The sequence below is a fragment of the Anopheles darlingi genome, chromosome 3, assembly GCF_943734745.1.
Source record: "Anopheles darlingi chromosome 3, idAnoDarlMG_H_01, whole genome shotgun sequence".
In the NCBI taxonomy this organism is placed as follows: Eukaryota; Metazoa; Arthropoda; class Insecta; order Diptera; family Culicidae; genus Anopheles; species Anopheles darlingi.
In genome coordinates, this window is record NC_064875.1 from 62,024,542 (window position 1) to 62,044,541 (window position 20,000).

The 20,000-nt window shown below is 49.3% G+C and overlaps 1 protein-coding gene across 2 annotated transcripts in view; it reads left to right on the forward strand.

The window, feature by feature from the left end:
* LOC125958054 (EGFR adapter protein-like) overlaps positions 1-20,000 on the forward strand; it is a 46,885-nt gene that overhangs the window by 25,059 nt on the left and 1,826 nt on the right. For both annotated transcript variants that reach the window (XM_049691168.1, XM_049691169.1), the window contains exon 4: positions 19,780-20,000. This exon is cut by the window's right edge and continues 416 nt beyond it. In XM_049691168.1, coding sequence (XP_049547125.1) covers positions 19,961-20,000 — 40 coding nt within the window. In that variant the 5' untranslated portion in view covers positions 19,780-19,960. The remainder of the gene's footprint in view (positions 1-19,779) is intronic.

Genomic DNA, 20,000 nt, shown 5'->3' on the forward strand with positions numbered 1-20,000 from the left:
AATCGGTGTCGTCTGGTGGTCGTCTGGGTCTGGAAACAATGGGTGGCGACGGTGGTTGATGTTTAAAAATCATTTTTTGAAGTTCCATTGTCCACAACCACCACCACCAGCCGGCCGACCTGCGGCATCTCAATGGCGTCTTATCAGAGGGAGGGAGTCTGGAGTGTGTTTTTTTTTGTTACTATTTTTGGAATTCAAAATGGCTTCATATTGCGAAACAACAATCAACTTCCTCCCAAGGTCCGGACATTCCCAAGGTCTCAAGGCGAGCTACAGTCCATGGCTTCCTCTCGCTGTCTCGCTGTGATCCTTACTATACCAAAAACCTCCATCCCCCCTTCCCCCGTAAAATCCAATACCCAGCTGCCAACCACTGTTTGCTCTTCATTAGTCATCGCTGAAAGCGGTTTCAAGTGTGGCGGATGATGATGATGATGATGGCTCCCAGGAACCTCGACCAACCGGGAATTAGTTTCTTACACACGCAAAACCAATCTCGAGCAGCTTCGAGCCGATCGGTTCGCTCCGTGGCGGTTGCTGCTTCCCTCAAGGCCATAAACTTTGACTTAGACACGCGTGTTACACGCGGCGAAAGATTACGCCAATGATTGGATGGCCCCGTATATGTGTGTGTCCGTCTTTCGCTTCTGCTCCTAGTGCTCCGGCTGCTGCTGCTACGCTTCATGCCTGATTAGAACCTGTTGATGAGGAGGGGGAATGACGTTTGATGATGCGGCGACTGGTTGAAATTGGAAGGAGGAATGCAGAGAGCAACTAGAGCCACAGCGACCACATGCGATTTGCGTTCCTCATCCAGCATCATTTCCCACCTGCGATGGCGGTGTGTGAGAGCTTGGATATATACAAAAAAAAACTTAAAAATAAATACTCGCCAGCAGAATTGACGCGCTTTCGCATCGTTACGCTAGTTAACTGCTGCTATTAGAGCGCTCCTTTTAAACTGGATCTAGCCGATAGTCGGCACACGGACAATCGTCTCTCGTCGACTTGATGAAGACACTTCGCAACGCGTTAACAGGGCCCGCGTGTGCCCTGTTAAACCATCATTTTGTAATCGATTTACGCGCGACCGTGGAGCGCATGTGAGGTTACCAGCAGGCATTGGCACACCGGCAGTTGTAGTGTGGTCCTACTCCATTAGGAAAATGAAGATTTATTTTTCAAATGACGTCTTCGTGTACGTGTGAGAGGGGCGCTCGTGCGCTCTGAGAACGCGTTGGTTAAAAACAGAGATGAAACATTAAATTAAAGGAGACTTTTAAGTGACAGTAAAACCAAAGAACCCCCCTTGATGGTAGAGAAGGTAGAACACACGACGACGGCGACAACGACGAGAAGAAGGTAATGTCATGTACGTACGCAAGCACTGGAGGAAGCAGCCTGAAGGGTAGGCAAGTACTTATACCTCCTTAATTTGAGCGTTGCTTGTGTGCCTCCATTAATCATACATACATGGACGCTCACCCCGATGTAAAGAAGAAAGTACGCTCGCTGTGACCACTCGCTCTAGCTAGCGGGCTGAACATGATGGCGATTAACGCCAACAGAACCAACACCGCGTTCCTTCTTCTGTCTCTCCTTCTGCTCTGCTCTCGCTCTCTGTTCGCTCACTTTCTTCTTCCACCTGCTAACCGGCACTGTGGAGCCTTTCGCTCGCTCGAGAGAGAGAGACATAAATTATCTGTCGGGACCCCGTAGCGGGACCCGTGTGGTGGCCGGCCACCCAGCTCGGACCCGGGGACCGCCGAGACCAGTAATTGGGCAAATGGGCGATGGGTTTTGGACATTTAGATTTAATTTACCTTCTCCCCCCTCAGGGCGCTCTGTTTTTCCTGTTTAATTACCCGGTGCGCCGTGTGCTCGATGGTGCTCTGGGCCAATGGAGCCGCGCACCGAAGATGAAGACGAGAAACCACGCATCTCCGCGCATCACATCACATCACGATTTCATGACAAGCCACACGGCGGTACCGTTAATGAGCGACAGTTCGTGTCGAATCGATCTGGTGGTGCCGTCGGGGAAGATACTTGGCGCATGGAAGTGGTTCTGCGAAAGAGCATTGCGGAAAATGGTGGGCCAGACTTTGTGGAGGGGGGAAGTGGCTTTTGTTTCCACTGGTGTGGTGTGCAAGAAGCGTTCGTTCGCGGATCAATGCGTTTGCGTTTGATCAAAGGAGGCTTATTATGGAGTATATATTGAAGTGAGAAGTGAAGGATGCTGCCGTACTGCCAGTGCTTTACGGGGGGAGTTCTTATTGATTGACTTCTGTCGATGATGATGATGATGGGGGGTGCATGATGGTTTCGTGTGCATGTGTTGAGCGTTTTTTGGTCACGATTGTCCATCAACAACTCAGTCCGGTTTGTAGTTATTGCCACGTATCCCGGGGGGTGAAATATCTTTTTAACGCAGCCTACTACAGACGAGTACAGTCGGATGACAACTGCTTGACAAGTGAATGTCAAAGTGTACTTGGGTGTCATTTTTATTTAAAAAGAAATGTTTGCAGGAATTTTACTCAATATTGTTTTCTTCTCCTCAGTTTAGGTACTTTAGAAATAATTAATATACCTATGGTCGTCAGATAGTTATGGTCTGTTTTAGAACTGACTTATCAAAAACAGTCTTCTAGTAGTGGAATGCACGATACAAACAACTTATCATCATCACTACATCAAAGTTGTTAAGATGCACTGACTTCTGCCAAACTTAGCCACAACATGATTAATTCTTGGTACAACTTTACGCAAATTTCGACGGACATCTCGTTGTTGCAGCTGCCTGTCGCCAGCCGAATTCGCCCCCAAAATCCGCATGTTTGGGTTTAGCTTAGTTGCTTGGTATAGTCCTCCTCGGCAGGATGGTGATGCTCAGCGTCACGCCCCCGGGCACAAACTGCTCAGGAAGTTTGTCTCGCTTAGTAACAATGCAGTTCAAACCATACATCAACACCTCGCTGATTGCGAGAAGTTGTTCCGGCACTAACAACACCGGACGTGTGTATGTGTTACCGTGTCATCTCATAAAACATTGGCCGATAATTGGAAGGCTGTCGTCTGCGGGGCCATGTTTTAAGCGCACGAGATTCCGGCCGGTTGGATGGCGAGAAGTCGCGGACGAGTAATCCCGGGGCATCCTTAGAGTTTACAGTCCCTTACTGACTTTACCTCGGAAGGGTCGACCATGTCATTGTTGACATGGCTTCAACCACCCCACCAACCCACCCTTTCTGGGATGCTGCTGCCTCTGCTGCTGCTGCTGCTGCTGCTGCTGCTGATGTTGGGCGTGTTAGCGGCCGGCCACGCTCAAGACACCCAAACCTAACGGCACCGTCTTAGGTTTAGGGCGGAGTGTGGAAGCAAATGACGGATCGCTGATACGCACGGACATGCTCCTCGTTCAAAACCGTTTCATCCAAGCGTGTAAAGGCAAAGCGGAACCCCGAATCCGCCACACTCAACGTTCCCCTTTTGGCTCCGACCAACAATGCTCCAATGGTCGGGCCCTCGGGGGCGCCTACTGACAATGAACTTTGTTCCCACAACAAGTAAGTCGCCAGAGACAGCATACCCCGTAGCATACACACACACGCACATGTGCGGTATGATAAGGGATAAGAGCGATGGGCGGTCCGACCAACCGGACCGCCATTGTTGCAGATTAAAGGTGAAAGGGAAAAGGGACGAGAGGAAGTGAGTGGGTCCCGGATGACACTCGGTATTGTCCCTCGTTTGCACTGCCTGGGTGCCGCCAGCATCTCAAAAGGAAGATGCGTGGTTGGATGCTGGATGCTGTGGAGCTCCTCGAAACCTTGCTCGAAATAATTAATAACCCATCAAGGAGCGAGAATGACAGAGAAACAGAGAGAGAGCAAGAGAGGTAGATAGAGAGAGAGAGAGAGCACGCAGGGGAAGCGGAAAAATTATGCTCGTTAAAAGTAAATTAATCTTCACACCGCGGTTACTAACACACCACCGCGATCCGTCGACACCTCGATCTCGCTCCGCTTCCTCGGCGATCTCGGCGGCGGTGCGTTTCGTCACTTCATCTTCCGCTCGTTCTCATCTCATTTGCTGGTGAAGGCCGCCCTCGGCTCGACCCTGCTGTGCGCCTACCGATAAGGCGAACAATGGTACCTCATGAAGGCGATCCGTGTCGTTGCCAAAGGTAGGAGGAGCAGATTACTTTCGGTTCAGGATTTCGAGACATTCGACCAGCGGCAGCGCGCGCGGAACCGGGGGTTTGGGGCGCGTTCTTGTGGTCGTGGTCCCCACACGATGCCGACAATGGGGACGTGGAATTTGTTGCCCTTTGCTAGAGAACGTGGCCGCGGATTCCGAAGTCTCTTCCTTTGGTCCTTCCTCTTGGAGAGGTCCGTTTTGTGCGCCGTTTTCGGGGAGAGTATTATCGCGACATAAATTATTCCACCACGGAACACACACACACACACGCACAGTCATTTCAGTTGACTTCCATGTTAAACACATCGTAAATGATGTTCGCAATCATTCAAACTAGCGAGATAAGAGGAAATGTGGTGAGCCGCAAGTACAAGACAGCACAATGTCGCATGTGTGTGCACGTGCTAGTGTACTTATACCCGGGAGAAGGGATATGGACAAGGACAGATCGACGGATTCAATGCAAATCATCAACAGCTGGTGGTGCTGGTGCTGCTGCTGCTGTTATGTTCCGGTAGCAGGTGTGCATACTAGGTGAACAAGTTTGTGGACCATTAGTTGAGCATACCGGGACACTGCAAACCTAGTGTGACCCAGTTATCCAATTACCATGCTCTAATAGAGCTTCAGAAGCCTTCACCTGTACCGGCTAACGGTACTCCTTAGTCTAACACATCACACCACATCTCGGCGCCGCCCGCCGTCATGTCGTGTGGTCTCTTGATGTCACGCCTGCACGCTGTCAGCATAAAAGTATGCCTGACCACGGCTAGATTGATGAGCAAATTCGTTGTACACACCGTTGACATACCCGGGTGGGGGGGACGGAAGGTCCTTTAAGGGTCTTCCAGCTCGTTTGTACCAAACGGATGGGGCATCATCTCAGCGAAGAACCCAAACCATCGCCGAGCAATCGTTGCGATCTCTGCGACTGATGCTGCTGCTGCTGCTGCTGTTGCTGCTACCTCCGGTGTCACTGGAGCTAGGAGCACTAGGCTGGCTGACTCTTGGCTGAACCCAAAGGACAAATTGTGATTTATGATGTTTGATGTTTGCCACATAAGAAAGATGTCTTCGTCAGCAGAAGCGAACCTCCAGCCGGTTGGTCACTCCTTACCGGTGACCCTCTACCCCTCCGCCTCGTGGTGTGTGTGTGTGTGTTTCTACCGTTTCGTTTCGCATGCGAGAGAATGATTAATAACCGCGTACGAGTGAAAACGTGTATTAATTTTCATTTCCACGTGCTCCCTCTCCCTCCCGATGCTTCGAAGGCCGGCGAAGGCAAACCATTTAACCGAGGTTCCTGGAATGTGCCCCCGGGTGTAGGGATAGGCGGAGGTGATGGTCATTTTGCACGCTTAATCATCGGTAAATCGTTCTCATTGGTTGCAAGTTGACCAGCAACGGTGGGAAGGGCAACGTTGCGGTGAGCTTCAGCACGTTGTACAGCGCTATGCTGTACGTCATGTTTCGACTCCCAAGATCGATTGATTGATGGATGTAAGGTTCGCCGAACGTACCACCACCAGGCTTTTGCACCGTATTGCGACCGTCTGAGCAATTGGACATGTCGAGTCAGACTTCCATATTGCAGCGTATGCAATGTGCCACAACTGGAGGAAAGAAAGATGGTACTATAGATGGCGAAGTTGGAAAAAGAGTAATACACATCTGGAAATCGGTAATAGATCATACAAGAAGCGGCGCTTTTATTGCCTTGCGTTAGTAAGAGGATTACGAGAATGTGAATCGATTATCGGCTGGAATCGTTGGGATTCTTTGGGCCAATTTGGGTGTGGCTTTGGGTGTGCATTTAATGAGCGTTTAGCTCGCTTTTCTGTGATCCTAAAGTACGCGAGCTCGCCGATGAGAAATAGCACACTGATGCACCAACCGACGATAATCAGTATCCAGACGCAGATTAGATCTTCGAAGAGAAAGATCACCTCTTGCCACTGTTGCTGACGAATGATTCGGTTTTCTCCCAGCAGATCGAGCGCACGCTTCACTATATACCACCACATCCCTGCGTCATTGTAGTAGCTGAAGTTGCGGTATATCAGTTCGAAGAACGGAGAATCACGAGAACATTGGAATGAATCATGGTGCCTAAACACCGATTCTTGCAACATGTAGAGCCCGTTGCGGACGTTCTTGAGACCGAAAGACACAATGACCCGAGCATTACCTTCCTCCATCATCGAACAGTACTCCTCGTGAACTCGTATGCCCAGTCGACGTTCTTCGCGTGCTGTCTGCGGGTATGGGAGCATGTTTTTCTCTAAGACACCGTACAAAGAGTTGTCGACTCGTGGTAGGGACATGATGCGATAGTTGGATTGCGCCAACTCCGCTAATGTTTGAGGTTGTTTGTAAAACTTAGAGTAGGACATCAGAGAAATGATTTTGGTGTTGTAGGCTTCAGATAAGAAGAACACAAGCACGGCGAGCGTTAGCATGACGGCGCGGAAGGAGAATGGTTGGCGATACTCGGTACCACCGCCACCGAAAAAGGTTAGCGCGATCAAATCATAACGATAGATGTCCGGAAAGAGATGTTGCACCACACGACAAAACATAAACATCGCTAACAGTACCCCCCAGATGCCGATTGAGAATGGTTTCAGCAGGTGGCTTAGGAAGTCTCGCTCAGTACGCACCGGGCACACCACAACGTAGCCCGTCGATTCGCGGAAAAAGAATGTGTGCATGAAACTTTTGCGAGGTTCCTCATAGCTCGTCCAGCACTCCATCAATGAACGATATTTGGTTATATCGGTGAGGCTCGTCGTACCATTCCGTCGACTAATGATGATTTCATCGATAAACTTTTTTAAAACGCCATAAAGTTTATCATCTTTGACTTCGATGATGTAGGGGTATGAGACGAAGCCGTGCATTCCCACTTTGTAGCCATTGAGATTGCGCAGCTTGTCTGGGTAGAAACGGCTCACCGCGTGTGGCGTTGGTTGAAAAAAGTGCCCCTGTTGAGTGAACTGATTGTAGGTGTACACCACAGTAACGTTACTCGTGTTAGAACCATTCTCCACTGGCACAAGGATATAGTTAAGGATTCCAAGTTTTTGGAAAAACGTCTCCACTAGATGTTTTTTCGCAAAACTCTTCCTACTCAGCAACATGATAAACTTGGCCGGCTTGCTGTAACACGGGTGATGTGTGAGTGTGGCCCTGAAGAACCGCACGGGAAACTGCAAGTATTGAAATTAAAGATTGCGATATTCCATCGAATTGATGCATTCGTCCTACCTCATAAGGATATCCCGTGGTATCGATCATCACTACGGTTGCTATCCGTACTCCCATTGTGTTGACGAAATTCTCGGTATTTACGAATGTCGTTGGATAGTTGGAGAGTAACATTGGCATAAGGTCCGGAGCGTGGTCGTTTAGAGTCGAATTTGGTGTAGTGAAAATACATAGCTCACCGCCACGAATCATGGATGCATGATTCCACTCAACGATAGCCTTTACAATGTCCACTATAGTTCCTGAAGTGAATTGATACTGTACATTTATTACCAGGAGAATGACAAAAGAATCTAGAGCGGTGTAGAAGAACTTCATTCTGATTTTGTAGCACTATCCAACGAAAGATTTCAAACTGGTCTGACAGGACTGATGGTACGTGTTCATATGCCACGAATCGGTGCCATCAATTCGCTTCTAATGCTTTTAGTACTAGAATTCATTATTAATTCGTTTGAATGTAGATGGCGACCATTACGTAGATGGGAGTATAGGATATTCATGTCCGCTAATCGACCGCTCTCAGCAATTCTGCAATGTCTTGACTTTAGTGTCATAAATCGTCATATTCTGAACATACTCTGCAAAAGTGTTAGCATTTAACGAATTTGAGCTCGTTTAGCTCGCTTTTCTGTGATCCTAAAGCACGCAAGTTCGCCGATGAGAAACAGCACGCTGATGCACCAACCAATGACGATCAGTATCCAGATGCAGATTAGATCTTCGAAGAGAAAGATCACCTCTTGCCACCGCTCCAGAAGTATGCTGCGGTTTTCTCCCAGCAGATCGAGCGCACGCTTCACTATATGCCACCATATTCCAGACTCGTTGTAGTAGCTGAAGTTGCGGTATATCAGTTCGAAGAACGGAGAATCACGAGCACACTGGAGTGAGCCGTGGTGCCTGAACAAAGGTTCCTCCAACATATACAGCTCGTTGCGGACGTCCTGAACACCGAGCGACACAACGGCCCGAGCATTACCTTCCTCTACCACTGAGCAGTATTCCTCGTATACTCGTATGCCTAGTCGACGTTCTTCGCGCACTGTCTGCGGATACGTAAGGAAGTTCTTCTCTAATGCACCAAACACAGAGTTAGCCGTTCGCTGCAGCGACAAGATGCGATAGTTGGACTGCGCCAATTCCGCTAATGTTTGAGGTTGTTTGTAGAACTTGGAAAAGGACATTAACGAAATTATCTTGGTGTTGTAGGCTTCAGATAGGAAGAACACAAGCACAGCGAGCGTTAGCATGACAGCGCGAAAGGAGAATGGTTGTAGATACTCGGTACCACCGCCACCGAAAAAGGTTAGCGCGATCAAATCATAACGATAGATGTCCGGAAAGAGATGTTGCACCACACGACAGAACACAAACATCGCTAACAGTATCGCCCAAATCCCAACCGAGAATGGTTTCAGCAGGTGGCTCAGGAAGTCTCGCTCAGTGCGTACCGGGCATACCACTACGTGGTTCGTCGATTCGCGAAAAAAGAATATGTGCATGAAACTTTTGCGAGGTTCCTCATAGTTCATCCAACAGTCCATCGCTGGACGTATCTTGATGTCATCCGAGAGGTACGTTGTACCGTTTTTCTTGGTAATGATGATTGCATCGATAAACCTCTTTAAAACCCCATAAAGTATATCACCTTCAAATTCAATGATGTAGGGATATGAGACGTATCCGTGTATAAGAACTTTGTAGCCATTGAGATTGTTCAGCTTGTCTGGGTAGAAACGGCTCACCGGGTGTGGCGTTGGAGGAAAGAAGAGTTCCTGATGAGTGAACTGATTGTAGGTATACACCATAGTAACGTTACCAGTGTTGGAATCATTCTCTACTGGCACGAGGATGTAATTAAGGATTCCAAGGTTTTGGAAAAACGTCTCCACTATATGTTTTTTCGCAAAACTCTTCCTACTGAGCAACATGATAAACTTGGCCGGCTTGCTGTAACACGGGTGATGTGTGAGTGTGGCCCTGAAGAACCGCACGGGAAACTGCAAGTATTGAAATTAAAGATTGCGATATTCCATCGAATTGATGCATTCGTCCTACCTCATAAGGATATCCCGTGGTGTCGAGTATCACTATGGTTGCTACGCGAAGTATTTTTATATCAATGAAATTTACAGTACTTGCGAATGTTGTTGGATAGTTGGAAAGTAGCATTGGCATAAGGTCCGGAGCGTAGTCGTTTAGAGTCGAATTTGGTGTAGTGAAAATACATAGCTCGCCGCCACGAATCATGGATGCATGATTCCACTCAACGATAGCCTTTACAATGTCCACTATAGTTCCTGAAGTGAATTGATACTGTACATTTATTACCAGGAGAATGACAAAAGAATCTAGAGCGGTGTAGAAGAACTTCATTCTGTAGCACTATCCAACGAAAGATTCCAAACTGGTCTGACCGAACTAACGATGTGTGTTCGTGTTCCACGAATCGGTGCCATCAAATCGCTTCTAATGCTTTTAGCACTAGAATTCATTATGAATTCATTTGATTATAGATTGTGGTTCCTGTGGTAGACCAAGTGTGTGTATGCAACCATTATTTGGATTAGAGGGGCGTCATGTCCGGCAGCCGTATCTTCGCACAGTATTTCAATTGTATCGTGGATATCGTAACTTTGGTGTGATGAGTTGCCATTCTCTGATCATACTTCTGGCACTTTTGGCAGTATTTGGCCATTGCAGTAAGATAGTTGAAGTTGTGTCAGCAATAGCGGCACATGAGCATGCAATGTTACCGGAAGGTCTTGAGGTGTGCTTCATTCAGTTACGAAAGTACTCTTCTCCTAGAGGCACGGTTGATGATACTCTTGGACCATTGATGAAGGAATTGGCTACCAAGTATCCTGTCACATTAACTCGTCACCATCCTTCAGTGATGATGTATGGTCAGAAACAATCATCGTTGGTAATTATGGACGCTACTGGTTACGGTATGAAGGTAATTCACTTAACATAACCGCAAGTAGAAATAATTCTTAAGATCCCTTTGTTTGAAATGTTTTAGTTCCCAAAGCAACTGGCAACATCTCGCTTGCGATCGCACGAATGTTACTTTAAAACATCCAAATTTATAACGTTCGTCAGCGAGGGAATGAATCAATCCACCGCTTGGTCGTTTTTTGATGATCTGGGAATCGTCAACTACTTAATCGCTTCGCTGCCTTACCATCAACATTCCCTGCTGTATAGCCAGAACCGATTTAACGGACAAGAATATTGGTTCGACTGGCCAGAGCAACGCAATCGTTCCCTTATCGATCACTATTTCCCCAACAAACTGACCAACATACATGGGCATCAGTTCCGATTGTACGGTATTTACGAGTTTCCATATCTGATCAACATGGGCAACAACCGCACGGCAGGAGTGCTGCATGAGTGTTTGCGTTATCTGATCGAGCGCCACCTGAACGGAACGATCAGTGTGATACAGGATGAGGGAAGCGGAAGTGATGTTACCTTCGCGTATACTGACTTCCGGCTGACGTACATGCACGATGTTACTATGAAGGAGCGAATCGGTTCCTGCGTCGTCTGCCCATTCCATACCGAGCGTGACATTCTAGGGCATCTCCTGAAACCGTTCTCGGTTGGAATTTGGCTTCTGGTGGCCGCGGTGCTAATTTTCTATCGCACGTTAGCCTTACTATTTCCACGGTTGTTTCCACGGAATTTGCTTTCGCTCATACTTTTCAGTGAGCCGGTCATCTACCGGCTACCGTTTCCAACGCGCATCCTCTCGTTCGCTACCACCGTGTTCGTGTTCTTCCTATCGGAGGCCTATAATGCTAAGATCATTTCACTTATGTCACTCCCGGCGAGCTCCGAGCGACCGGAAACGCTGGATGAGTTTAAACGGTCCGATCTGATGATTGCCATTCCGGGCGTGAGGACGCAGCTGCTGCGAGACAACCTGCCCGGTAAGCTGCTCGACCAGTGGCGTGCTCAGGAGCTGTACATTGAGCGACAGGAAGAGCTGTACAGCGAGTACTGCACGGTGATGCCCTGGTTCCAGGCCCTTCTGTTCTCCACCTCCGGCCATCAAGATCCCTCGCACTATCAGCTGTACCTGTTGCAGGAGCAGGTCATCGAACGCTTCCTATCGCTTCAGCTGCCCATCAACTCACCGTTCTATCCGACGTTCGTGGAGTTCTTCGAGCGCTACTTCCAGAGTGGCATCTGGATGTATCGTGTGGAGTGGATCCGGAACAGGCTCGCGTCGTTGGTCACCGTAAAGGGTGAACAGTTCGACAGTATGGTGTTCCACTTCGAGGACCTTTGGTGCATCTGGGCCCTTATCGTCACTGGCTGGTCGGTCAGTGGTGCGGTCTTTCTCGGTGAAATGGTTTGGGATTGGTTCGGAACGAGCGGAAAGGTTCGCTGGGTGCGATTCCTTGCGAGGATTCGAGAAAAGACGGGCTTGCGGGCATGATTGGTGAGGATCCAAGGGTACGTTAACTCAAATCTTATGCCCTAGATGCCATGTAGGGGTAAATAAAGTGACCCAGGGCCCACAGACTGGCGTTGATGTGCTAAGCGGTGCCGTTATTCACTGTTCGTGCCCTAATAAATATGACATTCCTGGGACAACAACATTCCTTACAAGCGTACTAGTGCCCACCAGCTTTGACATGCATGCTGGTGTGGTTCTGCAGCAGCCAGTCGACCGACGGCCAAACATACGTGACGGCGAGGCGTTGCTTGCTTAAACTGACATTTAGCGCTGCACCTCGCTGGCTTCGCGACGGCCCCGTGGCCACGCGACGCCCGCGACCAATCGCCTGAGCCTTTAAACAGCTTACCCTCTGGCGAGTAACCACCGTAGCCACCACAGCACGTGTTAGCATTAGGGCCCACATTAGGCCCGGCTTAGGGCGGCGCGGAGTGAGTTAATCCATCCAGTTCGGTTTACGCTCCGGCTGCACCTTTACAAGCTTTTGACATTTATGAAGACTTATTATGTACCGTGTTTCGTGCCTCTTAGTGTAGCGGTTTCGAGGCACACGCGTGTATAAGTACATTGTTTGGCTCTTCTCATAGCCCGCAGTCAGTAATAGGTCAATTGTGTAACCCTCTCTTTGTCGAGTTTAACTCCATCAGCAGCAGCGAGTGCATCATCATCAGTTTGGTGTCGATACAAAGAGAGCTGCAATCAGGATACGACAGACACAGACATACGACGGAACCCACAAAAGATAATGAACTGTTCGTGCTCGTTGTTCCCGTTTTTTGTTAGAAGGAGAAGGCAAAACCAAAATGGGAAAACTTTCGTTTGGGAACCAAAAAAAAAAAGCACAAAAACCGATTGTGACAATTTCATTAAAAACGTCTAACCCAACGCCCGACGGACCAGGACGGTTATGCCATGGTGACATGTGTTCGTTCACCACTTGGCCTCTTCCTACAACCAGGGAGCTCCTGCTCCGAAGCAACAGTTAGACTGTATCGAACGTGTTTTTACCGGAAGCAATCGTATGTACTGTGTGCAGGCCTAGGGAGTGCTGTGGGAAGGAGAGATACCAATCCTCGTACACTGTCCTCGGGCCCTTCCGGAGGCAAGCTATGAGGTGTTTCGAATATGGTTTACTCCCACCCCGACCACCACCACTACCACCTCGGAGTTCTTTTTTGTTATCTGTTTTTCCTCGTTAACTCTGCTCAATTCCGTGCGGCGTGTTCTAACTGGAAGCAGCAGCTGCAGTATCAGAGCCCCAATCAGAGTGAAGTTTTTTTTCCCTCCATTTTCCATCTCCCCAGTTCTGCCTTTCATATCCAGGCCGGCTCTCTCGGGGTACCGACATTGTGGTTAACTTTGTTCTGATGCATCGAACCCAATGCACAGCGACCCATAGTTCAGAGCGAGCGGAGGAGGAATCGATAGCATATCGCGTATCAAATGGCCAGCGAGAGGCGAATCCCTGCTCGCTCGCTCGCTTTTGAATGGCCTCCGTTATCGAATGTTGTTTCCACTTCCCTGAGGCCTCTGTATGTCCCTGTGTGTGCAACTGCATCTCTGCACTAGGATTTTTTAATCAAGGCCCTGGCACACCCCGGCTGTCCGACCGTTAAACTGTTGCGACCGAAACCACCACCATGCGGCCAGAATGCAATCGGAACGATAAGTGCCGAAAAGTTGCATTGAACACTTTGTAGTGGCCCCCGGGGTGGGGGAGGGGAGGCGTGGCCATATCACTTCTCGCCACGATTCGATTCGATCGGGATTTGAGTTTTGTCAGTTCGTTTTCGAGCAGAGAGCGAGTTTCAATTTAATGACTTTGGTTTTGGTTGTTTGCTCCGGGTATCGATAGCGCAATGAGGTGTCGAGGTGTGTGATGGAGAGGTTCTCCAGTCCAGTTTGGAAAGCGATTTCGGTTTCATTGTTCAACTGACACTCAAATGCACATCCAAGCTTGTTGTTCGTTCGAAAATGGTGTTTATGTTGCATTGTTTTTGTGTGGCAGGAGCCCAACACTACTTCATGGTTATGTTTGCCACCGGATGGCCCAAAATGAGTACGAACGAACTCGGGACCACCTAGATCATACAGCAGCAACGTGACTAACCTTTTCATTATGCTGTTCGGTTACGTTCTAGGCACCAGAAACATTGTAACACACGGGTCAGTGGGATTGTAACTGAAACCACTCACCAAACTACAACCATTTGGGATCGGCATTTTCGGCCACCAAACAATCCAGCAGCGGCCATCCCGAAACCGACGGAAACCCAAGACCACCGTGTGCGTGTTACACGCGCGCGCGCTACTCGTTATGTTTATACACGCGTGCGGCCACCGAAGTAACATAGAAAGCATCGGGGGGGAGTCGGTCGGTCGGGGTAAAATTAACCTTCTCTGCTACCAAATAATGAACTGGCCTCCTTGGTGGGTGAAGGGAAGGAAACCGGAACCTCTCCCGGGGCCCGGGTTATTGGGAACCGACCGCAACTGAACGATGATGCGCGAACGCAGAGCAAAAGGAATTAGGTCCACAACAGGAAGCGAAATCCATAAAATGCCTCAATCTACATACGCCTTCTTCTTCTCCCGTTTGTTTTTTTTGTGTGCTCCATTTGGCTACCGGGCTCCATCGTCGGGAGGGGGTCGATGAATAACGACGATGAGAATCCCCTGGTGATGGTGTTTTTGGTTGGCTGGAATGCCATATTTGTATACACTACAATGTGGTGATGGTGGTGGTGATGGTGCTGTTTGGACATAAATCATTGCCGATGCGGAACGTGTCGATGAGGTTCCGAACGGATCGGATTCAATAATGTCCTAGTCCTGGGGAGGGGGGGTGGGGGATCAGTGCCACAGGTCCCACAGGGATCTACGGACCGGCACGGCTGCTAAGCTGGGTTGAGAGATTTATGTTTTTTTGAAGCTTATACATATGCATCAGGTTGGTGCGGTGTTCCGGGAGTTAGTTAAAGGTGTTAGTGCTCCTATGCTGCAAGACGCCCTGCCAGTCACTTACTGCAAACTATTGATCCAACAAATTATCTTCCAGATTCGAGCTTGGAGTCGGCAATTCGCTGAATCGCTGTCTCATCGAGAATCAAAAAAGGGTCTCCAAAGCAAGTCTGCTGATGCTCTCCGTTGGTTGCTTTTGTGCTAATCGCAGAGCACCACAATCAGTGAAGCTGTGGTACGTGTGTGTGTGTGTCTATGCGGTCTGGTTAGCTAACGTGCACGTGACACGCGTGCCTGTGCTGTGATGTGCATAAATGTCCCTGTGGTGTCCAAGGAAACCCAATGCCTAACCGGGGGAAAGAGACGTGATTAGTCGTCGTTCCGGTGTGCAGGTCCCGGGGGGGGTAATCTCCCAAACCAAACCAACGATTGAGTTACCACCAACCAACCACTACTATTCCTACTGCGTCTGGCACACGCTGGATTAACGTAAAGGCACGTGGACGACGTGGACCGACGACCATGAACGGTAACGGTTAGCATAAAAATATATTTATGTTTGAATTGATTCTGCACATTGTGCCAGGGACAGAGGCGAGGCCGGCGGGGCATATTCCATCGGAATTGGGTTTTCCGCCCGATTGAGCTCCCTCTCACTCTTTCTCTGGTACATGAGTTATGGCACCAGGCACAGGCAGGCAACTGATGCTGATGTTTTCGTTGATGCGATCGAAGCGCCTTTTTTGCGGTACAACGAATCGGAATTGTTCGAATTGAGGAGACCATCACCAGTGTTTTCGCGCGGCACGCTGGCACGATGGCACGTGTGCAGAGAGGCAGGGACCGCGGAACCCATCCGGATAGATAAATCACGTCCAGGGATTGTAATCAATTTCATGTGCGGCCACGACGCGGAGCACGCCACTCGAGAGCATTTCAACTTTGGAAGCAATGCACGTTGAGGGGGGCAGTATTCGTCCCCGGGGAATGTGGGTGCTACGGCGGCGTCGACGGCTACCGGTGATCAGTGTCGGTGCATAACAAGCGTATGCAAATGAATGTAAACATTGGGAAGGATTGATTTTGCCCCGACGGCCGTGGGATGGGAATTGATTTTCCACGAATTTTTCGAATCCAGAAATTAACTCACAACCACAACGAATTCAACTCCAGCCCCGGGGTTTCCCCGGTGTTTCGGTGTCTCTCTCCCTCTCTTTCTCTCCTGCGATTTTGGGGAATTTAATTGAAAATCTAGAACCTTCTAGCATTCGATCATTCGCTGGAAGTGTCTTACAAAGGGAACCGGATATCCGGAGACGAACTCACTTAGCTGCAAAGTGCCTTATGTTTCAATTTGTCTTCACTTTACAAAACGAAGAAGAGGGACCATCCCCCTCCCCCGGGGGGAGAGGCCATTTATTATGCAAAATCATTTAAATTCGGTTGCAGTCGGGCCTGGCAGCTCCGACCGGAAGTCGGACGTGACACTGCTTTTGCCACCTGTTCTCTCACAGTCAGTCCGTCCGGTCGGTTCGCTTCTCTTCTCCTCGTCCTTTTTGACGCCTCTCGAGGGAGCCAACACTGGTTGGTGTGGGAGAAATGTTGTGAATGTGTCTGTGCTTGTAAGACATTTGCCATTTTGCTGACTCTTGGCTGCTCCAATAGCTGGCCATTCGAAGGGAGGGAACATCTTTCGGGAGGCACTGAGCTGTGTACGAGCCCTCGTCCTGTAGGTCAGGATCTGGCAAAAGTTTCTCCAGAAAGGCAACCGTTGTCTGGATTCGTGTTCGCGTCCCCGCCACTCCCTCTCACTGCAAGTTGCCGCCTGTCTGTCTGTCTGTCGGCCAGCTGCTCCCACCATTAGGTTAGTTTCTCCAAAATATTCCAAAGTTCGAGGGGACCACTTTCCTTGGAGGGAACCACCGAGCGTGTTCCAGAATCCGGGATGTTCGGGATGCGGAAACACAGGGCCGTAAAGTGGCAGAACAGTATACTGTTTTCGGTGCCTTCCAGGCGTCCTTTGAGCAAGACGGTTGTACTTACACTTTGACTTGTGCCAACCAGCTGGTGGGGCCAAAAGATGGATTTCCTCCATTCTTGGCATCAGTCCGGGTGTCGGCTTCTCCGGCAATCAACAAAACGCACCGACAGGCACAGAGCCGGGAGATCGACAGAGCGCTACACTGTTCGTTCGTTCCTTTCTGTCAAGATGCCCCCCCTCGTAGCCTTAACAGATGAGGGAAATTTATTATCAAATTAATTTGATAACCTGCTCCCGGCTGCGTCCCCCCGGCAAAGGGTGAGTGCTGTGTAAGCTTCTAGGCTCCTCGTTAGTGCCAGGGATCGTCTGCAGCATCGGTGGTGCATCTGGAAGAAGAAGAACAAGCAGCAGGATGTGTTTGGTCGGTGCATTTGGCCGCAAATCTGCTGACCTCGGCAAAGCAAAGGACTCGAGTGAACAAAGTGATTGCGATGTCTTGTGCAATCGAAGAGCGTCCATCGAAGGGGGAGAAGGTGGAGGATACTTTAAATTAGTTCCTCGTCCATCTTACCAACACGCCCGTGCGTCCGACAGTTGATTGGTGGTGCTGATGGGGATACTCAATCCCATCCGAATGGTGGGATGCTTCGTTCTTTCGGGCGACCACCTTAATCCAGGTTTAAGACGTTCTTCGAAAGCAGCTCAATCGAGACGTTCGTTGCGAGAACCGTCTTCTCTTACCAGCTCGTAAACTGGATCTTGGTGGTGGTGCTGTGGACAGTAGCAAATCTGCTGACACCGCAATTAGAAGCGCAGCAATTCAATTTGTCCTTAAAGTGATTCCCAGTTTATCCTTCTGCGTTCGTTCGTTCGTTGGTTCGTTTGTTCGTTCCTTCGAGCGCGTTGCAGTCTGTGTGCATAGTGGTGTCATCAATTAGTCAAATGTCTCGGCATTGCTGACCGAGAGAAGAAAGCTCAAAACGCAAAAATCAACGCAATAAGCTTGAGACGTTGATAATGATTGCAGTCCAGCTCCAGCAGCACCAGCAGCAACTGGATAGCTGGTTGCAACGAGCTGAATCTTCTTGCTGGAAGCATTTGCATTCTCTCGTCGATCCGCCAGGGGGGAATCGTGCACGGTCAGGGTATTACGATGACCAGTTTGCTGCTCGTCGAATGTCACATTTTAATTAACGATGATTTCGCACCATCCGCTTGGTCACTCAAAGGAGCGAAGATGGAGGAGAAGAAGCAGCGTATAATCCGTCGTGGCTGCGACGGCGAACTGATGGCCATCACTGTCTGTGCGGTAATGAAAACACTTTGGTTAAGTAATGAAATTTCGGCGAAAACGGCTTGAGGTTAGCCGTGGTGTTCGGTTTGCGATCAAACAGATTAATACCATTAACACCCATACGGGATGAGGTACAGCACTGGTACTGCAGCGATTTCGTCACCTTGTTTGGATAGAAACGGTCCATTTATTTAACGGTGACTTCTTGGAATTGTTTTATGTTAATTACGGATGCTTCGGCAGGATCCAATTCATAATGGAACGCACACTTCAATAAGCAAACTAGAGATGGAGAGATGTACAAAGCAATTGAAAATAGCAATTTTGATTAAGCTATTACGTGCGATCGACGCATCTCGTATCGTCAAATAAAATACTTTCAACTAGTCCTCGTTCCTCGTGATCCTTGACCTCTTTCAAGTGTACGCCTAGGAGCAAGCATCACTTTAAAACCATCACTTCAGACACACTTCGGCAGCAACTTCTGGCCACTTCAGACTCGCAGCTCCAACTACTACCACGCCACGGCCCCGTGCGTATACCTATGCCTACACCGCGGGCAATACGCGCCTCCGATAATTAGTCACACTAGTCCCCCTCCCCTGGCCTCTAGTGAAAACGGTCCCCCTCGACCGACCGGCAAAAGGGTATTAATCCAATTAAGGAAAGTGGTCCCACCAATCCGGGCCGGTTTGCCCGGCGGAATCCGTTTATATTGGCGCCCCCGTTGAGTGATTTTTCGTCGGTCGGCGCGCTCTGGTGCTAATGAACTCACCGACACGGCCACGCGCCGTGTCCCTTTTGCTTCGTCGGCGTCGTCGTCGTCGCCGTCGCCGGCGTGACAAGCACAGCCTTGGGACCTTGGCAAGGCCGCGTGACGAAATAGTGTTCGATACCAGCGGCTCTCCTACCAGGAAGAACTCTGGAAGGGGAAAAGCCAAACCAAAACCCATCCAGCCAGCGATGGAATGTGACGAAAGGACGGAGCTTTGTGTGTGTGTGGTCGTTGGCCAGTATGTTGCATTCACCAGGTTCCGGTAGTAATTATGATTGATGAAGCATGGTCAGGTCGGTGCCGGAATTGAGTGGAATTGAAGGTTCCAATGTATGTGCGACCGTGTTGGCGGTTCATGTTTCATGCGGTATCCGGCGACTACCGCAGTCGATCGATCTGATTTAATTAGTTTGGCTAAGTAAAGTAGTAAATCTTGCCAGCTCATTGCCAAGGGGATGACTGGAACGGTGTCGCTGGCATTCGTGGCACGGGCCCATTATTGAGTGAATTCCTGTTTTGGTCCTGGCACAACAATTCCAACGCGGAGTAACTAATTGATGGAGGAGGGTGGGGACTTTCTGGGGGATATGGTTAACGTAGTCTCAGCCTGCTTGATAGTAACGAACTAGTCCGTAAGTGAGAATGCAAACCCCTGCTCCATGTGCTGTAGATCCACGTAGGCTTCGTAACCCAAATGGCATCGCTAACTCCGACTCTGACACAGCATGTTGCACACCCCCCCCTCACTCGTTCGTTCCCATCGCGCACCGCACATTGTGTGACCTAATCCGTGGAAAAATCCCTTTCTCTTCGCATTTCAGGCATTTCAGGCAGTCTGTCTTGTCGCACGGCCCGGCTATTAACATTATCTTGGAAGGAATATGATGTGATCCCTCGCCGTCGTCGTCGTCGTCGTCGTCGTTTTCGTTGGAGTTTGGTGCACCGTTTTTTTGTTGCGATTTTTGCGAACGAAGTCGCTCCACTCTCTATGCACAAGCCACGATGAACTGCACCGCCATAAATAGTAATCAGATTGAAACGA